Here is a 21,256-nt window from a genome sequence, read left to right as displayed (position 1 = left end):
TATTTTGTAGTATTTCTTGGCTAGAAGATTAGTTAAAAAATGTGTTTCCAAAACCAAAATCTATCATTATATGCAATGGAGAAATGCTAGAAGGTTTCCTAATAAACACAAGAGTAAAGCAAGGCTAACTTCTTTCCTCACTGTTATTTGAGGTCACATTCATTATTCTAAGCACTGTATTTTATACTAAGAAGTCACTCTTTTCTTTTTTTGGGGGGTAGGGAAGGGATAAAAGTTTAACAATGGAATTACTGTATCAAAAACTATGATCAATTTGTGACTCATTGCATGTTGCCTTTTTGGGGAATAGGGAAGTCTGGACTTGTGACTTCATTTGTATGGGAAACTCCTGGTGAGGAAACTCTCTCCACCAAAGGTAATCGGTAACTATATTGAAATTTGTCATCTTAGAGAGTTCCTGGGGGCACTGAGAGATTGATTTGGTCAGGGTCACTAGCCAGCATGTCTCACAATAAGGACTTGAACCCAGGTCATCCTAACTCTGAGGTCAGTCCATGACCCCTTGTTTCACGCTGTCTCACCACATCTTGCCATCATGTTCTCCAAATATGACTGTTAGTGGCAATACCAACAATGTATTAAACTGCCTGTTTCCTGACAGCCTACCAGCATTGGACTTTTGTAATTTTTTGGCAGTTCTTGCTATTCTACTGGCTTTATCAGCATAAGCGGTGGACCTCCTGCCTTGTAAATCTCTGCTGGGACAGAATCATGCACTGGGAGCTTTGCCATACAAGAGGAACTTAATGGCATTCAAAACTTCAGTTGGAAGTTTGGCTAAAGAGGGATTGACTTTAATCTGAAATTGAGGTCAATGGCCTCAAGTGGTTGATGACAGTTTGTTGAGAACACTATGGAAGTGTTCAGTACATCTCTCCAGGATCATGTCCTTATCACTGATCAGTATAGCTCTATCAGTTAGCAACAGTGGAGCAGAAAAGGAGTGGGCAGCTTTCAGAAACTTGGTGTACAGCACCACATTTGCTCATCTGGGTCAGAACGCTTGAAAACATCAAGATTGGGTGGATTAAAATGATGGGGAAATTTAAGAGCTGCTAAACGAAAAAACGAGAATTCCACAGGGTTTATCAACAGAATAGATCATCCATCTCTAAGAAGGCAGAATTTAACTCCAACAAAAGTAAAGTGTAAGCAAAATTTAGAGAGATGCAGGATTCTTGGCTCAGTAAGAAGGCAGATGAGATTCAGTTTTATGCTGATAGTAGCAATCCAAAGTGCTTCTGTGATGCTCTAAAGACCATTTATGGGCCAAAGACCTTTGGTGCATCTCAGCTACTCAGTGCTAATGGAGCCACTCTGATCCAAATGATGCAATCTGAATTCTAACTATGGGGGCAGCTAGATGGTACAGTGGATAAAGCTCCAGCCTTGGAGTCAGGAGGACCCGAGTTCAAATAAGGCCTCAGACATTTGACACTTACTAGCTGTGTGACCCTGGGCAAGTCACTTAACCCTGTTTGCCTCAATTTCCTCATCTGTAAAATGAACTAGAAAAGGAAATGGTGAACCACTCCAGTATCTTTGCCAAGAAAATGGGGTCACAAAAAGTCAGACATGACTGAACAATAGCAAAAAATTGCAAAGGAAAACTTTAATAGCCCTAGGAAATCTGCTCCTTCTCTTTATCTAGTCTCAGAAAGGATGTTTGGTTCCCTTTGGTCTATGCTATGTTATTGAGCTATGGGTACCAGAATACATTCCTGCTTGCTTTTGTAATGAGTGATGAGCATTGTCTTTTGTTTTAGCAAGCAGGCCTTTCCTCCCTAGTGACCAAGACTGCTTTATAACAAGCACCCTCTTTGCCTTGCTAACTGAATGGTAAAATGGTATAGATACTACTAGCTGAATCACGAGACACACGTGTCCATCAATTGTTGGTCGAATGTGTCCTGCTCTGAGTGAATTAATTGCAGTTTTCCTGTTTCTGTCTTATACTGATTTATTGACTGAGGCTAGCCAATAAAAAGAAAGCTCATGCAACACTATAATTAGTTTGACTTTTATTTGTAAATTCAGTTCTTTCACATTCAAGGTTATATTTAAATTTCCTTATTTCCCTCCATTAGCTCCTAGCATATTACTTTTTTTCTTTTTATCAGCACAAAATACGTGGTGCCTGTTTAGTAAGGTTTGGCCCATGCTCACAGCACTCCACCCTCACCCCCAACTCCTATTCATGCCAAACACAGAAACAGGCATCCAATCTTACCCTTTTTTCCACTTTCCATGGAGAAAAGACAGATCCTAAGATCCTATTTTTATTGGTATGTGTTTTATTATGAGCTATAAAACCATTAATAAACATAAACATTTGTACACAAAGAAGGCCAAGTAATCAGTCAATAAACCTTTACTGAGTGGCTACTATGCTCCAGGCACTGTGTTAAGTGTAGGGATACAAAGAAAGGCCCAAAAAAAACCCCCCAAAACCAAAAAAAAACGGTTTTTGCCTTTAAGTAGCTCACAGTCTAATGGGGGAGACAGCATGCAAGCAACTATGTCAAAAACAAGCTATGTACAGGGTAAATTGGAAATGACTGAGAGAGAAAAGGCATTGGGATTGAGAAAGATGGAGAAAGGCTTCCTTTGTAAGAAGCCAGGAGGTGGAGATGAGGAGAGAGGATGCTCCAGACATGGGGACAGCCAATAAAAATCCTCGGAGGCCGGAGATGGTGGCATTTCTTTCTTCAGAAGCAGCAAGAAAGCCTGTGTCACTGGATCTCAGAGAGTATATGTGGGGGGCGGGGGCAGGGTTGTGGTATCACATGTATAAAGTCCAGAAAGTTAGAGGCACCAGGTCATGAAGGGCCTTGAGTGCCAAACAGGAATTTACATTTGATCCTAGAGACAATATGGATAGCTGTGCTTCTTCTTAAGAGGGCATTGCCCACTCCAGTGCAGGCCTTTATTATCCCTCACAGAGCTATTGCAATAGACACTTAATTGGCAATAGCAGCCAAATTGATATCCCTAAGGGAGCTCTGACCTACCTGCTCAAGAGTCTTCACTGACTCCCTATTGCCTCTGGGATAAAATGCAATCTCCTCAATTTGTCATTTAAAGTCCTTTTCAATCTGGCTCCAGTCTACCTGTCCAGAATTATTTGACATCATTTCCCAGTGGGTTTCAGCCAATTTGACCTACTTACTATGCCTAATTTCTTTAATTGTTGGTACTCCTTCCAAAATTTCTTTGCATAGTGGGAGTTTCCCAACAGCATTTCACCTTAGTCAGATGCAGAGGGGTCCTCAGACTTGTTCATGGGAAGATATAGATCAGTAAGATGCAGGGAGGCAGAAGACACTTTATGCAGGTATACAATTCTCAAGATTCCATATTTCATCTTCTTCTGTCCTTGGGAAAAGAAATTTTTCAGTTCATCGTTAAATTCTGGTGATGGGAGCAGAAAGACACTGACAGAAAGATTAAGGTGCTCTCTCTTTCTGTCTCTGTGTCTGTCTCTATCTGTCTCTCTATCTCTCTGTCTGTTGTGTAGCTGAGCAGGCATTTTGCATAACATGGCCCCTTCCTACCTTTCCAGCCTTCTTACACTTAACTCTCTTCCACACACCCTATGATCCAGCTGTGAGGAATGCTAACAGTTTGGTTGCCACAGAATTGATAAGAAAAGAGGACAGGGGGAGATTAGGTTATTGATTAATTGATTTCTTGGTTTATTGGTTTACACAAATGTGTAAACAAGATAAGGGAGTGAATGGAATAATATAGGGTGAAGCCCCCTCAGGGGAATGAACTATCCCTGACCGCAGTTACTTTTCATACTTATGACTGTTGGGAGACCGCACCCAGATGCCTTGCAGTACATTCTGGCTAAACCGGATGTTCTGGTTGTGCAAAGAGACCACTCCCCTCTAACTTGTTTTGAACTTCCTTCTGTAGAAGTTAGAATTCCACGAATAGACTGTGCCCCTACTATACCCAGCCAATGGGTTGAGGGGAAGGGGGGTTAGGGCGGGGACATTGTGGATAGGGTCTATATATTCTGCTTTACAAGACACGCAGGCGCACACCCTGGCTGGAACCATCTTCAGCGAATGCTGGGTGTGTCCTTTCTCATGAGAAAGCAATAAAACTCCTTTTTTGCCCTTCTTAAGAAAAAGTCTCAGATTTGATTATTTTGGGGGTCACAAACATCCCACACACAGCTGCACTGCCCTATTTGTAGTTCCTTAAACACAATACTCCATGTCTCACCCCTGGGCCTTTTCACTAACTGTCCTCCAGTCTACTTCTTTAGATTTCTTGGCTTCCTTCAAGGTAGTTCAAAGCTCACCTTCTGCAAGAGGCCTTTCCTGATTCCCCCAGCAGTCCTTCCCTTTCAAAATGCCTTTATCTATTCTCTGGGTATGTTATATGTAACTAGTTATTTACATGTGATCACCATCATTAAACTGTGAGTTTCTTGAGGGCTAGGTCTATTTTTTTCCTTTTTTTTTTTTTTTTTACAGCACTAGCACAGAGCTGAACACATATTAAACTCTTAATAAATGCTTGTTGTTTGACTGACTGTTGCATTTGAGGTGCTCAAGTGATATATAACAGGAACTTGGAAATGTGAGAAAAGATCTCAGAGAAGAGATCAAAACTGCAATATGGATTTAGAAGTTATCTGAACAGACATGATGACAAAATGAGATCATCAAGGAAGAAAGTAGAGAAAGAGTTATAATGGGGGTGATCATGATCCCCTCATCTTGATGTGCTCTGGCTAGAGCACACCCCATGCAGCATATGTGGAGCTGAGCTGAGCTGAGCTGAGCTCCCGTGACAATTATTGGTGGGTCATGTGTGCACTGGCTCAGTACTGAAGTCTTGGAGCTTTGGGATGCTCCAAGCTCTGGGATGATGGAGCAAGCAATCCCTTGGACCCTATGACAGCAACATGAGGAAGAAAATGCATCAAAAGGGTATTGTCCACTGAGCCAGGAAGAGCAGTCAGTAGACTTTAAAGGGGGAGACAACATTCATCCTCACCTTCTCTCTTTCTGTCTGCCAAACACATGGTAACTGAAACTTACAGTTAGGCTTCCCATAAGGGCCCCCTTCCCCCTGGAACCTATGGTGGTTGCTCACATGTGGCAGTGAGTACATGTGCTTGTCTAGGTGAGCCTGAGTCAGGATCTCAAGGCTCAGACTTACTTTTCTGCTTTGTTTGTTTATTTTAAAAATTTTTTTCCTTGAGTACAGATGACTGAACAGTGATCCTCAGATAGATGTTTCTAGTCTTGGTAGTAGCCTCATGAATTCAAGTGGTCAGGAGCTCCTAAGTCCCTCAGGTAGAGCTAACTGTCAGCTGGAGAAGCTTTCTCCAAATACACTCTTTCTGCAAAGGACAACCACCCCCAGGAAGATGATCCCAAGCCCTAGTCTGACTTGATGGAAGACATGGATCTTGAGGGAGCTGTTCGGACAGTGCAAAACCAAAGTGAAGGTGAAATGGCTGTTTCGTGTTTAAATGGGTATTAAGTATTGATTTTAATTAATTGATATATGTGTATTATGTATCAAGCTCCCTGGAGAGTATACAAAGAGTTATAGGTTATTGTTTTAAGTCTTCTCCTCTGCCCTGATTATATGTCTATTGTATTTTCAGTGTTTCTTTTGTATGGAAGAAACAAATATCTGTCCTATCACTGACCTATATGATACATTGAGTATCTTTCTGCTCCCTTTTGGGGAGACCCTAGACATGAGCTAAACCTAAGTTGTAAATGATTTTTCCTGGGGCTCCAAGATGGTGACATAAGGAGACAGATGAGAAAAAAAGTCTAACCCCTCTTGTTAGAAACTAGGCTTCCTCAGGACTGAATTCTGTCTTCTTGTGAAAAGCTGGAGCCCTTTAATAAAAGAGGGTACATGAACACCACCTCCCTCATCCCTCAGGCTAGCAATGGTATATTGTTGCAGAGGGAAGTGTAGCTAGGACAGAGCTTTGGGGAATAACAATACTTAAAGGGCAAGATGAAAGGAGCCAGCAGAGACTGGAAAGGAGGGATCAGACAGCTGAAGGAATCAGGAAGACAGTAGTGTTATGGAAACCAAGGGAGAAGAGAGTATCCAGGAGGAGAGAGTGGTTGGTAGTGTCAAATTCTGTAAGAAGGCAAAAGATGTTGAGGACCGAGAAAAGGTAATTTGGATTTGGCAGCTGAGTCACTGGTAACCTCAGAGAGAGAAATTTCAGTAGATTTTTATATAAGAAACCAAATTGCAAGGAGGTGAGGGTTACGCTGATGGGAAGGAAGTGGAGGTAACAAATGTAGGTGACTTTCTAGGAATCTGCCAGTGAAAAAGAGAGATATAAGGCAATACAGTGGGGATGACAGAATCAAAACTTTTTTTAAGGACAAGGCGGGACCTGAGTTTTTGGCCATGGGGAAGGTGCTAACAGATCAGGAGAGAACAAGAATGATAAATGGAGCAAGCTCTTAAAGGGAGCCGATGAGAGGGGATCCAGGTCACAAGTGGAGGAATTAACTTTGGCAAGAAGGATAACCTCATCCTCAGAGACTGAAGTCACTGGAGGATAGGTAGAGATATAGAGGTCAAGGTGTTGAAGAATAGAGATCAGGGAAGTCAAGAGGATTGGTTTCAATATTCTCAGTAAAACAGGATGAGAGAACATCTGCTGGGGTGAGGCACAAAGGTAGAGGTAGGGGCTTGAAGAAAAAAGGGGCTTTGGAAAAACTATGAAAAACGTGATAGAAGAACAGGATAGTGGAAGAACTGCTTTTTGAACAGGAAAAGACCCATTTGAGGTTATATAAAATGAATGTGTGGTGAGCCCCCCTAGTGTATAGGATTTTATGTCTTCCCTAGCAGCATTTAGTAGCTCAAGAGGGCTAGAGAGGCAGATGGTGGAGGTGACTTAGGACAAAGGGGAAGAGAATCAAAAGTGGAGATGAGTGCCACTGTTCCCTGCTGTTTTGGTTAATTATAAAGCCACAACTGGGAACAAAAGAAGTGGGGCTAATACCTGGGAGAACCACGTACTTAGGTTCTTGGTGAGGCCTTGAGCACTAGATTTGAATTCAGAAGACCTGGGCTTAAACCCTACTGAAAGCTATGCAGACTCTTTGACTCACTGTTCTTCAGGCATGTCAATCAGTGTTGGGGGAGGTGTCACTCAGTCTACAGCTTTGTATTACCTGCTATTAGTCACCTAGGAAGTCACTCCCTACCTGTTTGTACCTGGCAAATTGCCATGTACTTGTTACCTTGGGGACAAACTGAGATGCAATGGCTCATCCCCCTGTTATTGATGTAGACCTATCCAAATGTCATTATGAAAGTTGTTGATAAAAGGTGATTTTATCTTGAAGCTATTGTTGACTGTGTTGTTGTTCAGTCCTAATTCTTCGTGACCCCATTTGAGGTTTTCTTGGCAAAGGTACTGGAATGGTTTTGCCATTTCCTTCTTCAGCTCATTTTACAGACGAGGAAACTGAGGCAAACAGGGTTAAGCGACTTGCCTAGGCCACTTCCCCTCCTTAATTCCATCTAGACCCCTTCTCACAGTCACCCCATACCACTTGGCCACTCCTACATCACATCCAGGTCTTCCCATAGTCTTTCTGTATAAAAGGTCCATTTTGCCCCCATTAAATCGCTCAGATTCTTAAAATCTGGCCAATGGCATAGACTCACTATGAATCTCGCTCACCCCAACCGGTGTTTTAATAAACCTTGTCTTGGACTGAAAGAAGGCTTGAGTCGAATTCTTTCAAAGCAGGACCTGCGTTGTTTGCCCTTGAATTTCTGGGTTCCCAGTACCCCTAGACCGCATCACAGGAGGTGCAGGAGGAATGAGCCAATTCAAATGAATTCAACAATAATTCATCAGGCCTCCACGACTTACAAGTGAAGGAGAGGAGACTGTGACCACGGAGGGAGAGTTCGAGGTCAGTCATGGAGGTGGCGGAATCTGGGGTAAGAATGAGGGCTCAGGTGCCACCTGCCTCCCAGGTGGAGGATGGACAGAGATCTTTGGAGTTGCTGAGGGGAAGTAGCTGGTCCTAGGGAGGTGAAGGGGGCTAACTGCAGGCATTTCTGGGTATGAGGATGTGGGTTGGGCTAGAGAGGGAGACTGAGGCAGGCACTGAGCTCCTAGAGCCCGGATGGGTGGATGAATGAATGGATGTAGGGTTGAATGAATGGAAGGAGTGAGGACCCCTGCCAAGGTCCCCGCCTGGAAGAACGCTAGGGCTCAGGGATGCGGGAGAAGGGCAGCATCCACTTCCACACGTCCATGTCCTAGACTGAGGACCAGCCATCCGCAGGGAAACTAACAGCGGGGTCAGAGACTGCACCGAGGAGGGGCCGGGAGCAGGCTTAGAACTCCGAGCATGAGCCGAAGCAGGGTCAGGTGAAGGAGCGTGCTCGCGCTGCGCTCGGAACTCTGCATTCGGGAGCGCGTGCACGAGCAGCTTAGCTAAGAACGAGGGCGTCCCGAAAGCGCGCAAGCGCAGCTCCGCTTAGAACGAGGGCCAGGGTGGGGCTGAGCGGAAGTCGAGGGGCTGCCCACGCTTTCTCTACTCGGCTTCCGGGCCTTTTCCCAACCGACGGGGAAGGTGTTGGACGTGACACCGCAAGCTGAGGGTGGAGGGGTTTGGGTGAGCGACACAAAGAGCGAGCTGAGGTGACGAGGTGGATGTCAGCAAGACACTTCAGTGGGCTCTTGGGGACGTGTGACACAACCGGGTTCGGGGAACGGATGTGAAGGTGCCGCCTGGGCTAGCCGAGAAGCCGGGACTGTTTGGGTGTAACACCGTCAGCACGCTGTTGCGGAGCCGGATGTGGGCGTAACCCCGGAGGCTGAGAAGACGGGGACTGATATGGCTGTGACACCGAGCACGCGCTGAGGCACTGGGGACCGATGTGGCGGTGACACCTCCGAGCCGGGTGACGGGACGGATGTGGGTGTGACTCCCCCTCCCCTCTCCCCCCCTTCCCCCCGGCGGGCGTGCTCGCGGAGGGGACGGAGGAGACCGGGACGCCGCCGGCTTGTGGGAGCGCGGAGGAGAGCCGGAGGCCGCGGAGATGTGGGCGCCGCTGCTGGACGCGCTGTGGGCGCTGCCGCTGGAGAAGCGCATCTTCGGTGCGGTGCTGCTCTTCTCCTGGACCGTCTACCTGTGGGAGACCTTCCTGGCGCAGCGGCAGGTGAGCGGAGCAGGCGGGAGGAAGGCCGCACTGCCCTCCCCGCCCGGGCCTGCCCACGTGGGCCGAGGGTCCCGGCCGGCCGCGTCCGGCGACGGCCGGGAGGGGGGCACCTAGCGCTAGGCCCCGTCGCGGTCCGCCCTCGCTCCCCAAATCCCCCCACTCCACCAAAAGTTAGGCCTCTTCCTCATCTTCCACCCCCACCCCTCCCATCCTTGGCATGCAGTAGGCGCATAATAAATGTTTGATGAAAGCTTGGATTGAGTGACTTCCCTCAGAGGCTGGCTTTGGAGAAAAGACCTGGGTTCGAATCGCTGCCGCCCTGCTCACTCCTCCTAATGTGACCTTGGCCGGGCTCACTTCTCTGAGCTTGTTTTCTTATCTGTAAAGTGAGAGGGTTGGACAGGATGCCCTCAGATCCCATCCGCCTGTAAGTTTGTGATCCTCTGCCTCCTATTGGCACGTGGCTCTGTAGCATCATCGTCATCATCCACATCTTGATGGGGCTTCAGGATTTTCCAGTTGGCTTCCTCTCAGTTATCCCTTGAGGGAGTATTACCACACTTTCAGGAGTCCCAGATCTAGTGTTCTTTCTGCTGTATCAGGTTGCTTTCCCCCAAAATGGTTCTTTGCCCAGAACAACCCTGTGAGTTCGGTAGGGTTAAGAATAGCAGGCCCATTTTTCCTGATGAGGAAACTGAGAACAGGAATTGATCTTTGGTGTAAGGCAGAAAGCCTCCTAGGAACTGAACTCAACCCTGGCTACCCTGCCATAATCCCGGGATCTCTAGAAGATTTATAGTCCTGACTTGGGAGCCTGAGGTTGAATCTGCACCTCATTTTTCTCATCTGTAAAAGGAGGAAATGTAAAAGTGTATGGTCATTGATTTAGAGTTCGAAGGCACCTTGTTAGGTCTAGTCTATCCACCTCATTTTTCATACCAAAAAATTATACCTCTGAAAGATTTAATGACTTGTCCAAGGTCACACAAATGCTAAAATTGAAGAATCAGGATTTGAGATCTGGTACTCTTAATTCCAAGTCTTTCTGCTGTGCAACCCTGAGGATTGTGATTGGATGATCTCTGAGGGCCCTTCCAGCTCCTCTGTCTTACGTGCCTATAATTTGTTTTGCTTTTCACGTCATTGGACCATCCTGTTGTTGTTGTTATTGTTAGTATGAAGCCATAAGATTAGAAAATTACTTTCTGAAGCCTGCTGCCTTTCAGCTCTATTCAGGAGCTTATCTTCTAAGTATCAGTACTTCAGGGATCCACAATTTCCTTAGTGTGGGTACTCTGTCCACTGACACTGATTATAACCCTTCTCTGACAATATTAGATGATAATCTTAGAGTTGTTTTGACTGAAAAACTCATAAACTCAGTTGGGTGAGGTGCCTAGCTAGTCTGGGCCTCAGATGACAGTTATAGGTGGTTCACTGGGACCTGTCTTCAAAATCTTTTCATTCGGGTAGAGTTGTCTAGAGCTTGTGCCTTGCCTTTGAGGATGCAGAGTTACTTTTGAGCCAGGTTGGAGGAGGGACTTTAGATTCAGAAACTTGAGAGGCTCCTTAAAGTTCATGCAAGATACATACTATTTTCTTTAAAGGCTTATGTAAGTCATTATTGAATAATGCCAACTCTTTCCATGATATTTAGAAAATTCCTTTTCAGAGTGCAAAAACAGTTATATTCCCTGCTGTTTTCTTTTGTCACCACCTTTTTTTCACTCTTCTCTCAATTTCTCCCTCCATTTCTGCCTTGTACCAGCAGATCATCTTTTACCATAAGTATTTCTGCCTTACCATTTTTGTATATAAATGTCATATGTCTTTTACCTGGAAAGGTAGAGAATTAAGTATAGGTAGTATAGTGGAAAGACCATTAGAATTTGAGTCAGTAGACTTGGATTTCATTCCTCTGCCATACATTGTAACTTTAGACAATTCCTCAGCTGTCTTTCAGTTTCACTTTCTTATGTAAATATGACTGGCTGTAGCTACTTCACAGTTCAGTTCAATTTAGCAAACATGTATTAAGAGCTGCAATGTGCAAGGCACTGTAGATACAAAGGCAAAAATGAAATAATCCCTGCCCTTAAAGAGTTTACATTTTACTGGGGAGGTGGGGTACTATGTGCATAAAGATAACTTGAGGAAGTAGGTAACACTAACAACTGGAAATATTGGGAAAGATTTCATGGAAGATATAATACCTTGAACTCAACATTAAAGGAAGATGAGAATTCTGAGTTGCGGAGATGAGGAGAGAAATATGTTCCAGGCCTAGTGAACAGACCGTTTAAATACATGGATAGGAGATGAAATTCGAGTTGGCTGGATTTTAGACTTTATGAAGGAGGGTTTTATGAAATAAGGTATGGAAAAGTAGGCTTGAGCTAGATAGTGGAGGTCCAATATCTCCAATAACTGTCTCCAAGATCAGGTGGTACAATGGATAGAGCACTGAGCCTGTGGTCAAAGAGTTCATACACTTCCAAACTATGATCCTGAGCAAGTCACTTAACTGCTCTTTGCCTCAGTTTCTTAATTTGTAAAGTGGGGAAAATAACAGTTCCTACCTCCCAGTGTTGTTGTGAGGATGAAATGAGATATTTCTAAAGCACTTAGCACATAGTAGGTGGTCTGTAAATGTTTATTCTCTTTCCCGTAGAGCTGTCCTAGACCTTAGAGATCATTTAGTCCAACCCCCTCTTTTGTTTTGTTTTCTCAGATGAGGAAATTAAGGCCCAGGGAAGTTAAATGACTTACCCAAGGTCACTTGGATAATAAGTGGCAAACAGTGTCCACTGGCATCAGACCAACACTCTATACTCTGTATTATCCTGGCAATTTGTAAACTGTACAGTGCTCTGTATTAGTAAAGTTCTTTGTCAAAGCCTTGTCTCATAATAGGTGTTTTTCTCATCAAATATGTTTTTCAAGAGTAGGCCATATTTCCAGAAGTCCATATGTGAGTCTGTTACAATTGCTATACAAGTTCAAGCTTACTTACATAACCCCTTGTGGTAAGTCTGTTACCCAGTCGTGCAGTGATGTGCAGGAATTTTGGCCGTACTGGTGTGACAGTTCATGCCTAGGTGTACTAGGCATGAACGTGTAGGTACAGTTTTAAGGAGGAAAAATTTTCACTAAAAATCTCATCCTGTGCCACATCCTGAGGTCATGCAGGCTACATTTGACTAGTATGTCAAATTCTGGATATAGGGATATATTTTAATTAAATTTTATTTGATTAAATTACATAATTTAATATAATTATGTATTACATAATAGTATATATAATAATTATATAAATATATGTATATAAATTATTATAGAATCTTAGGTCTAACATAGAGCCTTTGTGCAAATTGTTCAGAGATATTTTTAGTGTTTTTAATGATAAACACATTTTTCTTCCTGTTAGACAAGTCTGTGAGTGACAGCTAATTGAGTTCCTAAAATTTCTTCCCCATTCACATAGTTCTGGGTTATTCATGTGAACTGTGAAATAATAACTTTGTTTTAATTCTGCTGTTCCCAAACTCTGTGTCTACTCACTTCCAGTAGACTGTAAGTCCCAGCAAGGCAGGGACTGTTTCACTTTTTGTCCCACTTCCATGATAGGTGTACCCTAAGGCTCTGTCTTGGGCTCCCTTCCTCTACACATATTTTTCTTGATGATCACATCCGCTCCCATGGGATCAGTGATTACTTTGATTCACATCACTCCCAGATTTACATGTCAGCTCCTCAAGTCCTGATTTGCATACTTGGCTTCTCCATCTGGATAACCCATAAGTATCTCAAATTCATTATGTCTGAAACAAGTTATTATCTACAACCAACTTTCCTATTTCTGTCAAAATCCTTCCAGCTACTCAAGTTCTGGATCCTCAAGTCTTCTTCAGTTCTTCCCTCTTCTCCCCAGTCATCCAGTCTTGTCAGTTTTATCTCCACAACAATTCTTTGGTCCATTATCTCGTCTAATGCCTCATCAGCTCTTCCCTGGACTGTCCTCAAAGCCACCTAATTGGCCTCCTTAGTCTTTTCCCAAATCTCTCCAGTACATCCTCCACCAAGCTGCCAAATAATATTCGTGGTCAGGTCTGACCATGTTACTCCCTTGCTCAAAAAGCTTCATTGGCTTTAGGTAAAAATACAAACTCCCCTCTTTGGCATTTAAAATTCTTTTTAGACTGATTTCATAATATTTCTCCTCTTTGTTCTAGCTAAATTAGTCAGTCTGCTTTATATAGAGCATTCCATCAACCATCTCCATGCCTGTGTTCATATAAGGTTGTTTCCCTTTTCCTGGAATGTTCTTTCCCACTACCATCTTTTGGGATGTATAGCTCCCTTCCACATTCAGCTCAAATGCTACTTCCTACATAAACCCTTTTTTGACCTATCCAGTTAGAGTTCAACCCACCCATCCCTGTTACTTTGTTTATATATTTTATATGTATATACACACACACACATATATATTTATATAAAATTTTTTTTGTTTTTGTTTTTTTGCTGAGGCAGTAGAGGTTAAGTGACTTGCTCAGGGTCACACAGCTAATAAGTGTCAAGTGTGTGAGTCCAGATTTGAACTCAGGTCCTCTTGACTCCAAGGCTGGAGCTCTATCCACTGCACCATGTAGCTGCCCCTATATGTTATATTAACATAACCCTCATAGAATGTAAATTTTTTTTTTAAGGCAGGGTCTTTTTTCATTTTGTTCATGGATTTCCAGTGCTTAGCACAGGGCCTTGTTTTTAGTAATAAATATGTATTAAATTGTCTTTGTATCCCCAGCACCTTGCACATATTAGCACTTAATAAATATTTCTTTGTAAAATTATGAATTAACATCATAACATTTAGAACATATCATCTAGTCCAAACCCTTAAGTTTATGCATCAGTCAGCTATTGAAGAAAAAAATAATACTGTATTCTGTGTTTTAGGTATGAGTCTGCCAGAAATAATTTTATTAGTTTAATGTGAATTTAAATCCAAGTATTTATTCTCAGAGAGAGAGAGAGATGCCCAAACTCAGAGGTCCCACATCCACACAAGACAGTTTGAGCTAATGTTTATAGGACTTGAGCCAGGAAAAGATCACAATATGTTAAAATTCAGTTTTTAGGTTAACTTTCTGTTCTACCTAATATACTCTTTCTTTGACCATTCCACTCCAGGGTTCTCTTTTATCAATACCTTAATTCCTTCTGAATGAGTAAAATGGTTCCCCAACAATACAGTAGTAAAGTATTATTTGATATTGTTCCAGAAGTGTTAGCAGTAGCAGTAAGGCAAGAGCAAGACATCAAAGATGGAAATTTAGGCAAAGAGGAGATAAAATAAAACTACCCTTTTCTTGCTTATGGGATGATGGTTTACTTAAAAGTCCTAGAGAATCATCAAAATACCAGTTGAGACTGTTAATAGCTTCAGCAGTGTTTCAGGCTAAATAAACCCACACAAATCAAAAACATTTCTGTATAAGAATAACAATCTGAGAGGCACTAATAGAAAGGGAAATCCCATTTAAAGTAACTATAAAATGTGTAAAATATTTGTGGGTTAATATACCAAAGCACATAAAATGCTTGTACAAGTTCAGTGACAAGGTGCTCCTTTAAAAAAATAAAGAACAACTTTAATAGCTGGAGGAATATTTAGCTGTCATGACTAGGCTGAACTAGTATAAGAAAAAGTGTCAGTACTGCCAAACTTAGTTTACGGTCCTGGTCCTATTGCTGTGCCAGTCAAATTATCAAAGGGATACTTTACAGAATTTGATGAAATAATAACAAAATTCTTTTGGAGAAACAAAAGACATAGAATATCAAGGGAAATAATGGAAAAAGGTGTGCATGAAGATTGAATAGTATTTGTACACCTCAAGCTATGTTATAAAAGCAGCAGTCATCAAAACTATTTGGTATTGTTTAGAAAATAGAGAAGTAGATTTGTGTAACAGACTAGATGAGGGATAGTATAGTGGGATTCAATATACCATTGTTCAAAAACCAAGAAACATAAATTACTTGGGAAAGAACTTCCTGGTTGATAAAAACTGTTGGAAAAACCAGAAAATAGTCTGGCAGAAATTAGGCTTAGTCCAAAATCTTTTCACAATAATTCACAATAAATTCTAAATGGATAAGACCTTAATATTAAAGATCATACTAAAAAAAAAAAGCAGATCATATTTTTTTCACAAGAGCTATTAGTAATGAGGCTATAAGCTAAGTACTGTTATCAATATCTCATACTTATTTGTTTTCATATCGACTAGATTATACAAATACAGTTGATTGGACGTAGTCTTGCTGTAAAGATGGGACTCTTAAAAATTATTTTAAAGTAAGCCAGTGAACTCAGATTTGAATGTTTATTAAAGTATTTTTGTTACTACATTTATTTCAGAGACGTGTCTACAGAAACACTACCCATGTACCAAAAGAATTAGGACAAATCATGGATTCAGAAACATTTGAAAAATCTCGACTATATCAACTGGACAAAAGTACTTTCAGCTTTTGGTCAGGATTATATTCAGAAACAGAAGGCACTGTGAGTATTCTTTTAAGAAAAAATAACCTCAAATAATTTTAGCCTAATTATTACATGTTTGATTTCACATTTTTTAAAATTTTATTTATTTTCTTATTTTTAAGCAATGGGGTTAAGTGACTTGCCCAGGGTCATGCAGCTAGTATGTGTCAAGTGTTTGGTCTGAGGCCCGATTTGAACTCAGGTCCTCCTGACTTCAGGACCGGTGTTCTATCCACTGCGCCGCCTAGCTGCCCCTGATTTCACATTTATGTAGCACAAATTCAAATATCAATTTTCAATTGAGAAAGTGATGGTTCAGTGCTGGCTCCTGAGCTAGTTTGGTTTCCCTCAGTACCGTCAGTTCTTGATGACCAGAAACTCTTCAGGAATCACAGAAATGTATTCTTCTCATTTTTCTGTCCTTATATCCTTTCCAAATGTGGCCTTTGGAAAAATTTTCTTGTAGTACCCTGAAGTCAGTTTGCTAATGATATTGTCTATAAACATTTTCAGTTACTTTTTTTGTTTATTTGATTGGTTCCTTAGCAATCTTGGGAGTTTTCCTTTCAGAATTACTGGGCCATTTATCCTGTTGCCCCTAAAATCGTCACTACAGACAAGTAACATAGCTAGAGAGATTAGAAATGTGGCTTAACCAAAAAAAAAAAAAAATCTAAGTAGTGCATCAGGAGCAAGGAAAGCAGAAGCATGATAGTTCAGTGAAAGAAGAGACCTGGAAAATACCATGTTTACACTGTTCCTATGGAATCAAGACCTGAGTAAAAGAGAGAAACAGCATGCTAATTGTAAAGTCGTCTGTGAGTTGATCTTGAGAACCTACCAAACATAAGAACCTGGCAGTGCTAAAGTACCTTCTGGTGGATTTGAGGGAGATTAGAGCAAGAGGGTTCAGGGCATACTTACCATGGGCCTCAGCATTGGGAAAGGTTGGTTTTTATTGGATGTCTGATGCAGGTTTCAGTCCAGTTCTGGGAAAGGGAACAATAAGGAGGTTATGTTAATTCCATTTGTCCCCAAACTATATAGAAATGATGGAGGGGAAAGAGAAGGCACGTGGAGATTTATAATGGTTCTCAGGGACTGTGGTAAGCCAAGAAAACACGAGAGCCTTTGCAGTCAACCATTGTGACTTTGTGGTAGTGGTGAGTAGGGAGTAGAGAAGCAGATCATGACTTCTCTTTGGTATGTTAGATTGAATGTGATATTTCTTTAGATGAATTTTCATTTAACCACTCTGGACCTCACATTTGTAAAATAAAGGCATGGCCTGGATGACTAAGGTCCATCAGTCCATCAGTAAGCATTCGTTAAGCTAGCACTTGGGAATACAAATACAGTAAGTGAAAGAATCTCTACCTAAAAGCACTTCCTATTCTAATAGGGAAGACAGTCTGTACATATGTAAGGATATGCAGAATAAATAGAAAGGAATAAATTGAAATATATTAACCTAGTTAAGTACTACTAGCAGTTGAGGAGATCAATAAAACCTTCACATAGAAGGTGGTACTTGAGATACATCTTAATGGAAGAGGAGATTCTGTGAGGTGGAGTCAGGAGTTAGTAAACATTTATTAGGCTCCTTCCTTCCATCAGGCACTGTGCTAAGCTGAGGATACAAATAGGAAAGAAGGTGTGAGTACCAGGGCTGATTGGATTATGCAAGATGATGTGGTTTTTCCCTAGGATGAGCTTCTGGGGGGGGGGGGTAAGTGGAGAAGTTCCCAGGAAGTGCAGCCCTGGGGGAGATGAGGAGTGCATTACAGGCTTGGGGAAGGTGAGTGAGTTAGAACAGAGACAAGGCCTAGATTGGCTGGGTCTCCAAGTGCAAGAAGGAGGAGGATGAGGCTGGAAAGATAAGTTGGGGTCAGATTGTGAAGGATTTTAAAAGGTAATCAAAGGAGTTTTTATTTCATTTTCTTCCTGATTCTCCTCTTGTCTCTCTGACTGCTTCTTCTCAGTGTCTTTTGGGGTTCTTCTTCCATGTCATGACCAGTGACTGTGGCCGTCTGTCAAGGCTCGGTCTTGGATCCTCTTCTCTGTTCTCTCTACCCTGTCGCACTAGGTGAATCTATGGGTTCTGTGATCATTTCTGTGCAGATGATTCTCAGGTTTATAAAATTCAGCCCTCGCTTCTCCCCTGAGTTACAGTCACACATTTCCAGCTGTCTCTTGAGCATATTGAACTTGGGCATTTTAACATTTGGACAAATTTAAGATATCCAAAACAGACCTGACTATATTTCCCTCAAACCTTCCTTCTTTCAGAATTTGCGTACTAGTGTTGAAGGCACTAGTCATCCAGGCTCAAATGCGCACAGTGTCATTCTTGACACCTTCCTCACTCCACAAGTCTTCCTTCACTTCTCTGGTATATGGTCCCCTTTCTTCCCCCATACAGCCACAATCCTAGTTTGGGCAGGCTGTCATCTTCTCTTGCCTGCATTATGGCAATAGCCTTCTTACTCATCTCCATGCTTCAAGTCATTTCACTCCTCCAAATCCATCCTCCACTAAGCTGCCAAGGTGATGTTTCTAAAGGTTTCACAGGTCTAGCCATGTATTCCTCTTTCCTGCCTTGCCCCCAGTAGCTGTGAGCTCCAGGGGCTTTTATCACTTTCAGGGTTAAATGTAAAACCTTATTTGGCATTTAAAGGTTTTTATAACCTGGCCTCCTCCTGCCTTTTCAGCCTTCTTATATTTGTTACACACCGTACACTCTACAGTCTAGTTATATGGGTCTACTTCCTGTATCTCTAGTCTCTGTGGCTTTGTACTGGTCCCCATTCCTGGAATGTTCTGACTTCCACTCTGCCTCAGTTTCAGTGGTCTCCTTCAAGATTCAGCTCATCTTCTGCAGGCCTTTTCTGTTTTGCTTTGGTTTTTTTGGTTAGGCAGCGGGGTTAAGTGACTTGCCCAGGGTCACACAGCTAGTAAGTGTCATGTGTCTGAGCCAGAGCTGAATTCAGGTCCTCCTGAATCCAGGACCGGTGCTCTATCCACTGCGCCACCTAGCTGCTCCTGTAGGCCTTTTCTGGTCCCAACCAGCTGTGTGTACCTAATTATTTTTGTTCTCTCTCCCATTGGAATATATATTATTTGAGGGCTGGGACTGTTTTTTTTTTTTTGCCTTTCTTTGTATTCCCAGCACTTAGACGTAGTGCATAGCACATAGCATGTGGTTAATAAATGCTTGTCGACTGATGTGTAAAGGTAAAATCCTAACAGTGACTCTCAGGCTCCTTTTATAGCCTCAGTTAAAAGTGTATTGAGAGCCCATTGGACACATAGCGGGATGTTTCACTAGGGAAATATCCTTGCCCTTTTGAAGGTTTGTGTCTGATGGGCAGCTATGACACAAAAACAACTACAATACAGAATAAGACGTTAAGTACTTTGTCAGAGAAGGGAAAGAATGAATCAGAAGACTTCCTGGAGGAGGTGGTTGGTTTTTAAAGTATGGATAAGGATTCAGTAGGCCAAATGGGGTGGAGTACACTATAAGGCAGGGTACAACATGAGTAAAGGGAAAGAAGCACGAACATGTGTATAGGGACAATGAGTAATCCTGGCTGGCAGAGAAGTAGCATCGATGGCACCAGATTGTGGAGGGTCTTGAATGTCAGAGGTGTTTAACTTGGTATTGTAGAATTTCAGAGTTGGAAAGGGCCTCAGCAGCCATCCAACCTGTACGCCCAGACAAATGGCCATTATAACATATCCAGTAATTGGTCATCCATTCACTGTCTCTCAAAGGCTACTCATTTCAATTTTGGATAGCTCTAATTGTTGGAAGTTGTTCCTTTCATCAAACCTAAATTTAGGTCTTTGCAACTTTTACCCATTGTTCTAGCTCTGTCTTCTGGGGCCAAACAGAACAGGTCTAACCCTCGCCCTTTCACATGACACATTTTCAGGTACTTGGAGACAGTGATCGTACCATACCCCCTTAAGGTCTTCTGTTTTCCAGGCTAACCATCTCCACAACCATGAGGATCTTTTCAGTCCATCCTCATATGTCATGAACTTAAGGCCCTTTACGTTCCTCTGGATGCTTTCCGTTTATCAGTGCCCTGCCTAAAATATTGCACCCAGAACTGAGCACAAAACTTCCTCTATGGTTTGGACAGGGCCAAGTACAGTGGGATTATTACCTCATTATTCTTGGAAGCTATGCCTCTCTTAGTGGAGCCCAAGATCATATGATCACATTTTACTCATTGAGCTTGTAATCCCCTAAAAACCCCAGATGTTTTGGACAAAAGTTCTAACCATGACTCCCTCATTTTGTTCTTCTGAAGCCAATTTCTTATACTCAAGCATGAGACTTTATTTTTGTTCCTTTTAAATTTTATTCGATTAGATTCAGCTCAATTTTCTGGTTTACTGAGAAAATTTAATGTCCCAACTCTCATCTAGCATGTTAGCTATCCTTCTTGGCTTTGTGTTTGAAAATTTGATAAGGCCATGCATTCTTTTATCCTAGTCATTATAAATTATAAATGCCGTAGGGCTAAGCACACATCCCGGGGGTTTTCTTTTAGAGATCTGTTTTTAAGCTGATATGGAACTATTAATGGATTCCTCTTTGAGTCTGGCCATTCCATCAATTCCAAATCCATCTAATTGTGCTATCATATAGCCCACATTACTGAGTATTTTCCACAAGAATAGTATGAGCTATTTTGCCAATATCTGGGTAAACTATTGCTACAGTGTTTCCCTGATCTACCACTTAAGAAAAGGAAATAAGTTTTTCTGGCCTGCAGTGTTCTTGATGAAGCCGTGCTTGTGTGTTATCTTTACTTCCTTTTCTAGATGTAGGCAGTTGGAAGCCTCTGAAGATTTTTGAATTAATGAGAGATATGACCAACTTCATGTATTAGGAAGATTAGTTTGGTATTGGTATGAAGGGCTGATTGGTTGGGGAAGAGAGTAGGACCTGTAAGGGCTATTCTGAGGCAACTAAAGTAGCCCCAGCAGGTGGAACTAAGGGTCTGTCCTAGGATAGTGGCAGTGGCAGGGAGGGAGGGCTATTATACAAGGGGAAACAATTGATAGTGTTTTAGAATACAGCATTCTCTGTAATTTGGACTATTTTTCTAACTACATTGCATTGTACTTGCCCACACTGAAACTCATCTGCCATTCTCTGCCCGCTCATATAACCTTAAAAAGTCTCTGTGCAGTTTTCCCCCCTATTTCAGGCTTAAATTACCTGGAATATTATCATCAGTGATCTTGTACATTTTAATTCGGAGTACCTTTCCTGGAACATTTCAGAGAATACTAAATAAGACCACTTATTCTTGGAGATGTCTTTTTACCCCACTCTGTTTTGTGTATTTGAACTAGTTCTCAATCTTTTAAAAGTCCCATAAGGACCATAGGGATTGATAATACTGGATGCATTTTCCTCCCAGTACAATTTCTCTGGACGGTACTTATGTGGGTCTCCTT

General features: G+C 42.2%; 1 protein-coding gene across 2 annotated transcripts in view; it reads left to right on the top strand.

Moving 5' to 3' along the window:
* The first annotated feature begins 8,601 nt into the window (after positions 1-8,601).
* The window catches only part of ZMPSTE24 (zinc metallopeptidase STE24), a 48,899-nt gene continuing 36,244 nt past the window's right edge, over positions 8,602-21,256 (top strand). Inside the window, exons 1-2 of one of the 2 annotated variants that reach the window (XM_027864511.1) lie at positions 8,602-9,219; positions 15,647-15,793. In XM_027864511.1, the coding sequence (XP_027720312.1) occupies positions 9,100-9,219; positions 15,647-15,793 (267 nt within the window). In that variant the 5' untranslated portion in view covers positions 8,602-9,099. The remainder of the gene's footprint in view (positions 9,220-15,646; positions 15,794-21,256) is intronic. The other variant, XM_027864509.1, reaches the window with a different exon arrangement.

This window comes from Vombatus ursinus, unplaced genomic scaffold (genome assembly GCF_900497805.2).
Source record: "Vombatus ursinus unplaced genomic scaffold, bare-nosed wombat genome assembly UNPS02014775.1, whole genome shotgun sequence".
Classification (NCBI taxonomy): domain Eukaryota; kingdom Metazoa; phylum Chordata; class Mammalia; order Diprotodontia; family Vombatidae; genus Vombatus; species Vombatus ursinus.
This window is presented reverse-complemented; position numbering and strand designations above follow the sequence as displayed.